At 40.0% G+C, this 13,254-nt stretch overlaps 1 protein-coding gene across 8 annotated transcripts in view; it reads right to left on the bottom strand.

Moving 5' to 3' along the window:
- The window catches only part of Pan3 (poly(A) specific ribonuclease subunit PAN3), a 140,165-nt gene extending 127,488 nt beyond the window's left edge, over positions 1 to 12,677 (bottom strand). For 7 of the 8 annotated variants that reach the window (XM_004854800.4, XM_013075847.3, XM_021236321.2 and 4 more), the window contains exon 1: positions 11,924 to 12,551. In XM_004854800.4, coding sequence (XP_004854857.1) covers positions 11,924 to 12,347 — 424 coding nt within the window. In that variant the 5' untranslated portion in view covers positions 12,348 to 12,551. Of the gene's footprint in view, positions 1 to 11,923 lie in introns of all 8 variants that reach the window. The other variant, XM_021236323.2, reaches the window with a different exon arrangement.
- Between the last annotated feature and the right edge of the window lie 577 nt (positions 12,678 to 13,254).

Here is a 13,254-nt window from a genome sequence, read left to right as displayed (position 1 = left end):
TGGAGATTATTAAACTGAGAACATAGGCTAAAAAAAATCTCAGGTAAACAGTAAGCCAAAATAAAAGAAACAAATGTAAGTTAAAAAGTGCTCACCTAATGCTATGGTCTGGGAGCATCCCTCAAAGGTTCAGGGGTTGGAAGGAGTTCCCCAATTTGGTGTTATTAAGAAGCAGGAGAGGGTCGGGGATTTAGCTCAGTGGTGCCGCCACCTGCCTCTCAAGCTCAAGGTCCCAAGTTCCATCCCCAGTACCAAAAAAAAAAGAAGAAGAAGCAGTAGAGCTGGGTGTGATGGCAGACACTAGGAAGCTGAAGCAGGAAGACAGCCAAGTGTAAACTCAGCCTGGCCAATTCAATGGCTTAGCAAGACTTTGTCTCAAAATTTTAAAAAGTGTTGAGAATGTAGCTTAGTGCAAAGGATCTGGGTTAGTGCCCTCCCCCACCACCACCCAACACACAAAAAGAATGTAACCTTTAATAGGTGAAGCCTAGTGGGAAGTAACTGGGTCATTGGGAGCAGGAATTAAAAATAAAAGAGCAAGGCCATCCCCTCTCTGTTCTCTGGCTTCCTGTCTTACCAGCATGATCTTTCCCTCACACAGGCTCTTGCCGGGGGACACCATCTGCCAAGTGATGAAGCCAAGAGGAGCTTCATCAGAGCCAGCACCATACTGTTTAGACTTTCAACCTTCAGAACTCTGAGCCAAATAAGCCTTTATTCTTTATAAAGTTCCCAACTTCAGTTATTTTATTACAGCAGTGGGAAATAGGTTAATATACTAGTAAAATAAATACCAACTTGTTATCGTAAACATACTTTTCATAGTACTAAACTTTTCAGGAAATTATTACAAGTTTTATTTCTATATAGAGCACTGAATACCATGACATCTTCAAGGGTTGAAAAGATTTCTAGGAACATTTTTTATACTCATTCTCAATAGAAGTACAGAATATAATATTAAACCACAACCTGAGGTAATTACATAAAGAGTTAGCAATGTGCTTCAAGCACTTAGCTTTTTAGCAATCCAACTAAACCAATCTTTCCCTCTTAAATTCCCATTGTTTTGTTTAAAGGATTTATTCCTGGTTATGACAGATAAATAATACCCACAATCATTTATTTGTTGTTTTATATGCACAATCTCAATAGATATTTAAGACTTGTAACTATTGCCCATTCTCATGAAGTGTCAGAGATGGGATTTAAGCCTAAACAGCCGTACTTGAAAGGCTAGGAAATTCTACATACATTTCTCTCAGTTGATTCTAAACCCCTGACTCATGTTTCCAACTTCACATTACTAAACATCTCTATGTAGAATCACATACTTCTAAGCTAAAAACACAGTTATAATTTGCTCCTTTCCCTTCCTCTCCCACGCTTTATAACAACAGCATATCAAAACATCCCATAATTTGTATACTTCAAACTTCTTTCTGGACCATATATTTATAAACAGCCAAGACAATGTTTGATGCATTACTGTATTCCATAATACTTACAAGATAGACAAAAATGTTCAACAAACATTTGATAAATAAAGCTCCCTAGTCAATGTCCAGAAAACACATATACTACGTCATTTACTAGTGAGTGAATCCCTGCATAAATTATCAGACCTCCAAAGGGGAAACAGACATTGTTTTTAAAACTGTAAAGTACATGAAGCAAACTGGTCCTTAGGAAGATGTCACATCTTTTAAGACAATGAACAAATGAACCTGTGTGACTTCTGAAGGAAACTACTTGGTACTGGCAATCACAATACAGTACTTACTGAAAAAAAAAAAAATGTCTTCCAATAAAAGTTTTAGTTTGGAATCCATCCAAGATGATTACTTATTTTCCAAACAAAGCTACCAATAAAGCAGTATGTTTTGAAAAATTTTCCACTGTCGTTTTCTCAGAAAAGAGGCTTGGAATTTAATAATAAAGAGAGAGAGAAAGTTTAATTTTTAAAACCAGTTTGCTAGTCGCATAAAATATCAATGTAAGATCATCCAAACCCATGGTTCAGCCAGAAAAGGTTAACACTGAACTGTGGAGAAACTAACCAGGGAGCTGCAAACAGATCCAATTCTTTTTCTAAATCCTGTAGTAAGCTAGTATCTGCAGGACTGGGTTTGGGTGTATTTTAGTCATTTATACTGCCGATTTTCCTCATTATGAATAACTTAATATTTTAAAAGTCTAGAAATACAGAAAAGAACCTGTAATGCCAACACAAAAATAATAATAACAACATAATTTCTCTAGGTCTTTACCTCTTATACTTACATCTTTTATAACTGTATATACAGTTATATAACTTCTTTTCCCTACATTTAGTAATATATTTTTTGTTTTGTTTTGTTTTGTTTGAGACAGCATCTCGCTATGTAGTCCAGGCTGGCCTCCAACTTGCAGAGATCTTCCTGAGTGCTGGGATTACAGGTGTGTGCCACAATGCCCAGCAGCAATATATCTTAAGTATCTTTTATCAATATAGAAAGCCCTGGCTTATTGTAACTGCTACGTGGCTTCCTACAGTATGGATGATATTCCTATGCCTGTTGATGGGAGTTTCACTGTTTTCAACTTTTCACTATCTCAGATCAGCTGTAATTAAAAACTGCATATATATCTTTTTTTCTGTAGGATGAGTCTAAAAATATTGTGACAAAGAATGTGAACATTTTGGGCCGGGGATTTAGGTCAGTGGTTTTGCCGCCTGCTGCGCAAGCCCAAGGACCCAAGTTTGATCCCCAGAAAAAAATAAAAATTAAAAATTAAAAAATAAAAATAAAGAATGTGAACATTTTAATTTTATGAATGTTGACCTCTAAACAGGTCATACCAACATACACTTCTATGAAGAATGTATTAGGCTGGGATGTAGATCAGTGGAAGAGCATATGATTGGCATGTGCAAGCCTTTGGCTTCAAGCTCCAATACAAAAAAAAAAGTGTTAAGAGTACCTTTTCCCTTGAACACATACAAACAAACAAACAAAAAATTACCAAAAACCAAAATCACCCTCCTGATCTTCTCACCTATATCTACCCTGTCTGCACCCTTCCACTGAGATGATGCTAATTCCATCCATCCTTCTACTTAATTGAAACTAATCCTTGATTCCACTCACTTGACACCCTACAACCAATCTAAAACAACCTTGACTCTTATCTGCAAAATACATCTGGAATCTAACTAATCTGAGACAACACAATTTCACTACTATATCCTGTGTAAACCATCACTACCTCTGGCTACATTACTTGTAAATAAACTCCTAAATTCTCTGCTGTCCTCCCTTACCTTTAAAACCCGAGTCAGATCATATCACTCACTCCATTTGAATGAAAATAAAAGCAAAAGCCTTAATGCTTTCCCTTCTTCACTCCACAACAGCCTGTCTAGTCTTCTAATGTGCCAGGCATTCTCCATCTTTAAAACCTTTGCTCCATCTCTGCCAGAGATAATCTTTCTCCTGATAACTGGCTTGGCTTTTCTTCCAGTCAGTGCTCAAATACAACCATCAATGGGGTCGTTCTTACCTATTTTAACTCTGTAACAACCCTACTTCTACAACTTCACTTCTTACCCTCTTCTATTTTTTTAACAGCACTTGTCATCTTTCAACAAACTATAAATTTACTGCAGTTATACTGGAGTTATATCATCTGCCTTACCCATTCAAATGTAAGGTCCACAAATTAGGATACCTTTTGTTTATTCTGTTCGCTAACATATCAAAAGAACCTAAAACAATCCCTAACAGAGTAAGCACTCATTAATGAATGAATGAAACTCCATTTATCATTAGCTCAAATTACACTAAGATGAATGAATCCTTGCCATAATCTAAATTGTTCAAAATATTATTTGTATATATTAAATTGTTTTTATGTATCAAGGAACTTTAAATTTTTTCTGTAAAACCTGCCCTGCTAATTTCTCCAAGCTCTGGGAATAAGGAGAAGATTCCTTGTCCCATCTTTGTCAAGAAGATTCTTCCTCAGAGATAGCTGATATATTGCAGAGTTCAAGAACCAGAAAGATCACTTATCACTTCCAGAATTTAAAAAAGCCTAGAATAGTGGTATAGCTTGAAGGCAGAGCATATGCTTAACATGCAAAAAGTCCTGGGCTTGATCCTCCGCACCAAAAAAAATAAAATAAAAGGTTCCATTCTATTTTTGTCTTTCACTCCTGATTTTTCCAATTTAATCAATTTTAATCTAATTCAGGACAGAAGAGGTTTACAAATAAATAAGAAAGTTAAACCAAATAATATACAAAATCCTTTCCAGTTTTATCCAGCTCTATCATGTTCTACTTGAAATTTCTGAAAGCAGCCTAAAACATTTGTGTCAAGAATTTAGATCAACGATGAAAGACTATTAGTAACACTACTCTCTGAGTTTTTGTTCTTTCTTATTTTTTTGTTTTGGTTTGGGTTTGGATTGTTCATTTGTTTTTGGCAGTACTAGGGATTGAACACAGGGCCTTCCCACTGAGCTATGTCCCCAGCCCTTTATTTTTTATTTTGTCAGTCACTCACTTGCCCACGCTGGGCTACAGATTTTCTGGGGGTTGGCTGGTTGGTTGGTTGGTTTGTTTGCTTTTTAATGTACCAAGCTGAGCCAAACTACAGGAGATTCTATATACTCTTTAATATTTTATATATATCCACTGATGTACATAACATTAAGATATAACTGTGTATCATCATTTATATTAGTAAAATTATAGAGGCTAGGGGCGTAACTCAGCGATGGCATGTGCAAGGCCCTACACACAACACTGGGCAGGGTGGGGGGTGACAGGTCTCCCACCACCTCAGCAGCTATTATGTACAGTAGCTGCCCTCTTCCTATGGTGCCTTGCCCCTCCCCTGTGTGACATCATGCCAAGATGGATGCTCCTACCTACCGAAGAACAAACCCTTCTTCCCAGCATGCCCCTATTCCCACATAAAGAGTAACCTAATACTCGCTCACCTCCTACCATCTAGTGATGTCACCAGCTCCTCCATTCCTTAGTCACTACCTCACTCAACCCCACCTCAGCTCCTACAAACCCCACCCCAGTCTCTATATAAGACACTCCCCACCATGGCCATATTGCCTTTGTCTCTCCTTTGTTCAGAGACAGCCCGGCAGATCTGTTCCCCTAATAAAGGCTTGTTGTGGCCTGGTCTGGTCTTGGTTTTCAGCCTTTTTACCTGACAGGGGGATATAAACAATCTAAATATCCATCATTAAAAAATCTACAAGTATGAAATCGAATATTATGCAGCCATGAAAAAGAGTAAGGTAGATTTCTACATGTCAATGTGGAATAAAATATAAGATAAGCAACTAAGTGAGAAAATCCAAAGTAGATCAGGCTTCCATATGTACACTCACACACACACACACACACACACACATGTATTAGAGGTAGGAAAATAATATGGATGAACATATAGGTAAAGAATATTTTAGATACAAATATTATGGGTAAAAAATAAACTAAAAAGACTGACTGTCATTTGGAGAGAAGGCTCAGTAACCTTAGAATGGATGTCGACTATTTTCCTCTCTGTACCCTTTTGTGCTACTTAAATTTTTTTTTTTTTGGTACTGGGCATCAAACTGTGCTACTTAAATTTTTAAACTGTACATATATTACATATTTTCATCCCAAAAATAAGATGTTGTTTCTATTTTTCTAAATCTCTGGGTTTTTTTCCATCTTAACAATATAATTAAAAGCTATCTTTAGAAAAATGAGGACAATACTTTTACTTTTTAAAGGAAAGGAGAGACATACCAAAAGAGACATCAAAAGATTTTAACAGGACTATTATCTACATGCCAATTAATTCAGTCAAAAGGAATGAGATTAAAAAAAAAAAAGAAAAAAAAAAACCAATGAGATTGGTATGTCCTTACCTGAAACTAATCTGCTGAGTGGTCAGTGTTTTGTTTAAAAGTTACTGGGAGGAAGGGAGAAATTCTTAGTATTAAACATGAAATAATTTGTTTTCTGAAACATAAGTATCTTTAAAACAGTACTTTAGAACTTAAGGGCTTCAAGGCAATACTCCATACTTCATTCTCTTGTTTTACAGATAAAGAAATGTATTTTCACATAAAGCAAATGACTAGCCTAAGGCACAAAATTACCTTGTAAGAGACAGCACTAAAATAAAACCTCTGGTCTCCTGTCCAGTACTATTTCCTAAATACTGTTAAGAAAAATAAACACTAGACATATTCATTTGCTTACAAGTCTTGAGAAAACAGCTCATAAAACAAATTATTTTATCATACTGTATTCTGGCTCAGTAACTACTTTATAAACAGGACATATAGTAAGTTAATGTGAGAAATGCTGATACAAAAGTTTTGTAGTATTGACTGAACTGTGTTTCTCCCAAATTCCTAGATGAAGCCTTAGCCCTCAATGTAACTATATTTGGAGATAGGATCTTTAGGAGGTAATAAAAGTTAAATAAGGTCATAAGAGCAGAATTCTAATCCATTAGTACTGGTGTACTTGTAAGAAAAAAAAAAAAGACACATCAGCCCTCTCCCTCTGCACCTGCAAGAGGAAAGGCCATGTTAAAGACAGTGCAGGTCTGAAATCAGGAGATCCCCTCACTCTATTAGCCAGCATGCTGAGGTGGGACTCCAGCCTCCAGAACATTGAGAAAATAAACTTCTGTCATCTAAACCACCCAGTCTACGCTATTTTATGGTAGCCCAGATTAACAATAATGATTTTATATATATACATATATATATATGTTATATGGTATATATAGATAAGTACAGCATTAGGTAAACCCTCTATCATATATGTATAGAAATGGTCTAAAGATGTACATATCTATGCAAACACTATGAAGAGTGATTACCCCTAGGCAATAAGAGGAGGAAACTGGTTTGACTTTATCCACTTTTGTTCCAGTAGAAACCACCCCCCACAAAGAAAAGGTACACTTTTTATCATTTAAGAACAAAGGGGGGGGGGGGCTGTGGCTCAATGCCAGACCCAGCATACACAAAGCCGAGTCTGACCTCCAGCAGGGGTGGAGAGACCATAAACTACAGACTGAAAACCAACCCTAAAAGAAACAAACATATTTAAATCTCAACAAATGCTCCCAAAAATCATAGCACAAATTTTTAATATATCATTTCTAGGTACTGTAGGTGTTCATAACTTTTGTACAGAAAAACACATATGTGTACAGAAAAGTATGTTTTAAAAATGCTGCTGGGCTGGGGACTTAGCTCAGCGGCACAGTGCCTGGCAAGCGTGAGATCCTGAGTTCGATCCCCGGTATGAAAAATAAAAAATATGCTGTTACAAAATTAAGATGAATATAAATTTCCAAGTTACAAAGGTAAGAAAAACCTCAGCAATTAAAAAAAAATACTCATGATCCACACAACATAGCTAAATCTTAAGGGAGTTACACTAAGTGAAAAAAATAATTATATACCACATAATTCAATTTATAGAACATACTTAAAGTGACAAAATTATAGAAGTGGAGAACAAATTAATGGTTGCCAGGCGTTAGGAGGGAAAGTACATTAAAAAACAACAAATTGAGGATGAAGTGATGGTTCTGTCTTAATATTAGTGAGGGCATAAACTTATACACGATAAATTCCATAAAACGAACCGTACATATACATATGCACAAAGTGCTAATTAAACTGGAAGAAATGTGAACAGGATGTAACTGTAGCAGTTAATGCTGGTTGTTGCCATTGAGGAAAACTGGGTAAAGGGTACACTCAATCTCTGCATTATTTCTTACAACTGCATGTGACACTGCAATTATTTCATAATAGAAAGTCAATTTTAAAATGAAGGGAAGATTAGATAATAACCAAATCTCTTGTCCACTGAAATATGAGGGAGTGGGGGAAATTCTACGAAATGATACATAGCAAGCAGGCATTTTGGTTTGTTTTGGCTATAATTTATCTTCCCAGAGAGTCATTTCAAATGTATTTTCACGGACAAGTTTTTTACTTATATTAACTGATCTTACCTGGACTATCCCTCTTTAAATTTTCTTCATAAAATTTATTAAAATGTTTTATTATCTTACATATATGTTTCCCACAAGAATGTAAACTTCATTAGGGCAAATTTTTTTTTGCTCAGTGTTACATTCCATCAGAAAGGAGTTTGCCACCCTGCAAGCATAATATTAAATGTGTGAAATGAAATGATTTATAAGTCTTTGTCATGTACTTTATTAGGCAATAGAAATATTTAAACCTAGACCAGTATCAAATGGCAAATTCTCAGTCCTCACTTTCCTATAGTTACAGATTTGTTACATAAAAACTACAGTCTTGACTTACACAAAAACAGCTATGCCACACAATTATTAAAATGAGAAAAACTGAGGCTTAAAGATTAAAATTTGCCCAAGGTCCCAAAGGCAGTAAGGAGTCAAGATTCCATTTTAGATACGTCTTATGCCAAAGCCCTCACCACTGACTAAATTAGTAGACCTGAAAAAGAACTATTTCTGGTAAAATAAATCTACTGAGTTTCAATAATGTATATAATATATAGCTTCTAAAAATTGAGCACCTTGAAAATTATATCTAATGGGCCAGGGGTTTAGCTCAGTGGTTCAGGCGCCTACCTCGCAAGGGCAAGGTCCCGAGTTCGATCCCCGGTACCAAAAAAAAAAAAAAAAGAAAGAAAGAAAATTATATCTATTGTGAAAATCCAAATAGTTCAGTTGAACACAAACTGAACTTAAGCCTTAGCAAATCCTAGGTCCAAAAGAAATTAAAAAAAAAAAAGTGAGTACCTTGCTTGGTTTGTTTGTTTGTTTGAATAAACTATTCCCAGCACTGAGGAGGCTGAGCCCTGCCCCCAATTCAAGGCCAGCTTGGGCTGCACAGTGTAAGTCAAGGCTTGCCTGGATCACATAGCAAAATACTATTTCAGAAGACCAAGATAAACAATTACTCACAGGTAACAATCTTGAATGGAGCATGTTCACTACCCTATTGCCAGGTAAAGCTGGAGAGAGGAAATGTAACATGCTATAACATAAAAACCAAGCAACACAACAAAGCATAGTTCCCATTCAAAGTTGAAACATCGCAACTAAGTATACTAAGAAAATACTTCTGTGGTTCAGCTTCTCAATGCTTGCAAAATAAGGATAATTTTTCTCACACCCTGACCTCCAAGGTTTTGTTTTACCTGAAACACTAACAAAACAATTCTGTGGCATGGGTCAAAACTGAAATGCCCAACATGAAAAACACCCAGTTAGTGCGTACAGCGAAATGGTGAGCATCACCCCATAGGCACCCTAACTCCAATAGTAGTAATAGTTGCCCTTCAAAGAAAATCAGAAACCTGTATTTCTCTATTAAATCTTTAAAGTTTTATTTTTGTCAGAGCTATCAATTAACTCAGTTAAATCCAACACCTACAAAACCACAATATTATACCACAAATTTTGGCCACCAATATAGTTGCAATTATAAGATGGATAATGCCAAGCTTAGAAGAGAATGTAGAGCAACCAAAATTCTCATTAACTTCTGGAGTGGGTGTAAATGTGCTACAATCATTTGGGAAAGTTGTCTGACATCATTTATTAAGCCTGGATCCTATAATGCATAAGCTATACCCTATTCTGCACAGATAGACAGATCCCATGATGGCCCAGAAATTCCAGTCCTAGGTAATCCAACAGAAATGTGTAGACTTGCTCACCAAAATATACATAGAATTCTTAATGGACAAAAACTAAAAACCACCCAAATGCCCACCAACAATAAAATGAGAAAATAAAATGTGGTACAATCATACAATGTAACATTATTCAGAAATGACATTAAAGACACTGTTCCTTTACAACAATATGAGTATCTTACAAATACCGTTGAAAGAAAGACACCCACTAAAGAGTACACACTATATTATTCCATTGCTATAAAAGTCAAAAAAAGTACACAACTAGTCTGTAATGCTAAAAATCACTAAGAGTTACTTTTGGGAAAAAGTAGTGACTGGTAAGGGGCAAAAGCAGGTCTTTGGGAGATACTAATTATGTTCTAGTTCTTGATCTGAGTGCTGATTATATGGTACATGTTCTCTCATAAAAATCCCAAGAGCTTCTGACTTGGATGCTTTTCCTTAGGTATGGGCTATAGTTTTAACATAACCCCTAAAGTTCATGTGTTGGAAACAGAATCCACAATGAAGCAGCACTGGGAAGCACAGGGCATAATAAGAGGTTAGGTCTGTAAGACTGCTCATTAAAAGATTAATGCCATTACCATGGGATTTTATTTACTGCCAGAGTAGTCTCATTATAAAAGCCCTGCTTGCTCTCTGGCCCTTGCACTTTCTGCCATGAGATTACACACCACAAAGACTTTCACCACGTGCTGGCACCAAAACTTCCCAGACTCCAAAAACAGTGAGAAATAAATTTCTTTATAAATTATTGAGTCTAGGGCCGGGGATTTAGCTCAGTGGTTTTGCTGCCTGCTGCACAAGCTCAAGGACCCAAGTTCCATCCCCGGTACAAAAAATAAATAAATAAAATTAATTAATTAATTAATAAAACATCTGAAGTTACAAACTGTCTTAGCATATCAGCCTCACCAAATACATCTACATTAAAATCAAGCCCATAATATCAAACACGCATAATCTTTAAGACACAAATTAGAAAAAATACTTATTAAATAATCCTTTTAAGAATACTAAAACATCACACCAAGTTCATTAACAATTTTTTTAAAAAGACAAAAATGTTTTGATGTCCACCTTAAACTGCCTATCAAATTATTTCAAAATCTAAAAGCTGTTGATGACCCAAGAAAACAGGACTCCCATTTGCTTAGAAATGATCCATATACTGAGGGGCGGGGGAAAAACCTGGCAACTACTCTATTTCAAGTGAAACATTCCATAAAACACTGATTACATTTACACTTTTAATAGTAAACTCCACTAGCTACCAACTATAAAGTTGCAAGGGGATGTAGCTCAGAGGTAGAGCCCTTGCCTAGCATGCAGGAGGCCCACAGTTCAATTCCTGGCACTGTAAAAATAACAATAAATGGAAGGTAAAAACAATAAACAGCCCTATACATCTTAACCCAAAGGCTCAGTGGCACTAGGCTGCACAAAAAATGCTTTCAAGGCATAATGCTAGGAGTTTGCTTGATACTAAGTTGCTGAAGACAAGATACCTACTGACATCCAGCTAACCTACTCTAGCTTTCAGGAAAACTATGTTGAAATGCCAGTCTTATGAAATTCCTACTCTAAACTTTAGATTAAACCTCCAAACACTAGAAAAGCTGAGATCCTCTCCTTCCTAATCCTTAGAAAGCACTTCCTGTCCGGTAAAGGTTTCTCCTGCAAGTCTTCTACAAACTTTTTCAGTTCTTCTAACCCATTCCATTAAGTCTTAAGCCCGCCCCTCACCTCCCGCCCCCTACCGCGCACACTCCCACTAGGGAACCTCAACACTGCAGACAACACTCCACACGGGCACGCAAAACACTTGTGCCTGCAAACCCAGCCCCTTTCCACTCCCCCCGGAAACGACACCCCCTTTCTCACACTCCGCCCGCCATCACCCATCCCCCTCCCCCGCCCCCACTCCCATCACGCTAGTCCACCCCACCCACGTTCCCAGGAACCTAGCCTCCCCTCGCTCCCGGGCTCATCGAGGGCAGTGGGAGGGGAAGCAGGAAGAAGGAAGGAGGGCTCAGGCCTGGCCTAGGCCTCTCGAGCCGCCTAGGGAGTTGAGGAGGGGGGGTCAGCGAGCTGGGATCGGTTCCCGAAGGTAGCAGGACCTTATCTGGCCCCGGCCTTCCCCGCACCGCCGCCCAGAGGCCGAAGGGGGCCCACCCGCCCGGCCACACTCACTTGCCAGCCGCGGTCCATCAAGTCCGCTGCTGCCTCCGCCGCCGCCGGCTGCGGCTCCGGCCCCCGAGCCCCCCAGGTCCGGCTTCTTGGGTCCCGAGGGCGGCCCGGCTCCCCCTCCTGGCGCAGCTCCGGGCGGAAAGCCGGGCGCGCCGACCAGAGCCAGAGGGACGCTGTTGCTATGGAGGCCGAGGCCCGGGGCGGCCCCGGCGGCTGGGTCCTCATGTAGGAACTGACACTCCTCCCCGTAGAAGCAAGTCTTATCCTTTGCGTAGTAGCGGCAGTACTTCAGCTTCACTCCCGCCGCCGCCCCGCCGGGGACACCCCCGACCCCCGGCGGGGCCACCACCGCCACTGCCGCCGCCAGCGAGGAGGAAGAAGAGGAGGCGGCGGCCGAGGGGGGCGGGAGGCCGCCGCCACTGTTCATGGCAACGCCGCAGCTTCGTCTTCCGCCGCCACCATAGACGGGGGAGGGAAGGAAGACGCTCCCGGAGCCAGATAAAAGCCTGGGCGGGTGGGTCTGTCCCGCTGCGGGAGCCGGAGCCGCCCGGGGAGAGGGGGGAGGGGAGGGGAGGGAGGAGGGGGGTAGGAGGGAGGGGAGGGGGAGAGTTGGGATTCACTCTCACTCACTCTCTCCTTCTCTTTTCTTAAAGGGGCCGCGCGGGACGACGGGGTGGGTGCGCAGGCCCAGATGGGGACTTCGAGGGCGCGGGCTAGGGAAGAGGGAGCAGCGGCGGCCTCGGCGAACTGCTGGAGGGGGCAGAGGGGGCGGTTTATTTTTAAATTCTGCCTCCACTCGCTCTCTCGCGCTCTGGTTCCTCCGAGTTGTTTATTCCATTTTCCTCTTCCTGAGACGGCCGTTGCCGTTGCGCGTGCGCGCCACGGCGCGGTGGCTTGTGGGTAGCTGGAGCGCTAGGGGATGCCTGGCGGGGCGCCGGGCCCCCGGGGGCATCCGCGCTCTGGCTGCGGTGGGACTGGCCGTCGTGGCTGGCTTTCCCGGACGCCGAGCGGACCTGAAATTCTCCCGAGACCGGATATTTTGCTGTTTTGTGTATTCGCCTACTGATCTAGCCAGGTGTCATTTTGTAATTGAAAAGACAAAAATGACAATAACTGGACATTGGAGGGCCTGCACCTGGGAAGCGGTCCGAGCCTTTGCCCTGCCCGATGAATAGTTTAATTTTGTCACATTTCCTCTGCGGCTTCCCTTTTTCATCCCCCTTCACTCCCACATTTTCCTCCTCGTAGGTGATGAGAACTCTAGGACTGATTAGCTTAGCTTCTGGGTTCTTTGTCAAAAAGCCAGGCCAAGAAAATGTTGATTTCGACAAACC

Source organism: Heterocephalus glaber, unplaced genomic scaffold (genome assembly GCF_053883595.1).
Source record: "Heterocephalus glaber isolate CG9 unplaced genomic scaffold, H.glaber_assembly_v1.0 deba00001719, whole genome shotgun sequence".
In the NCBI taxonomy this organism is placed as follows: Eukaryota; Metazoa; Chordata; class Mammalia; order Rodentia; family Bathyergidae; genus Heterocephalus; species Heterocephalus glaber.
Note: the sequence above shows the minus strand (reverse complement) of the source record. Positions and strands in the feature narration are given on the sequence as shown.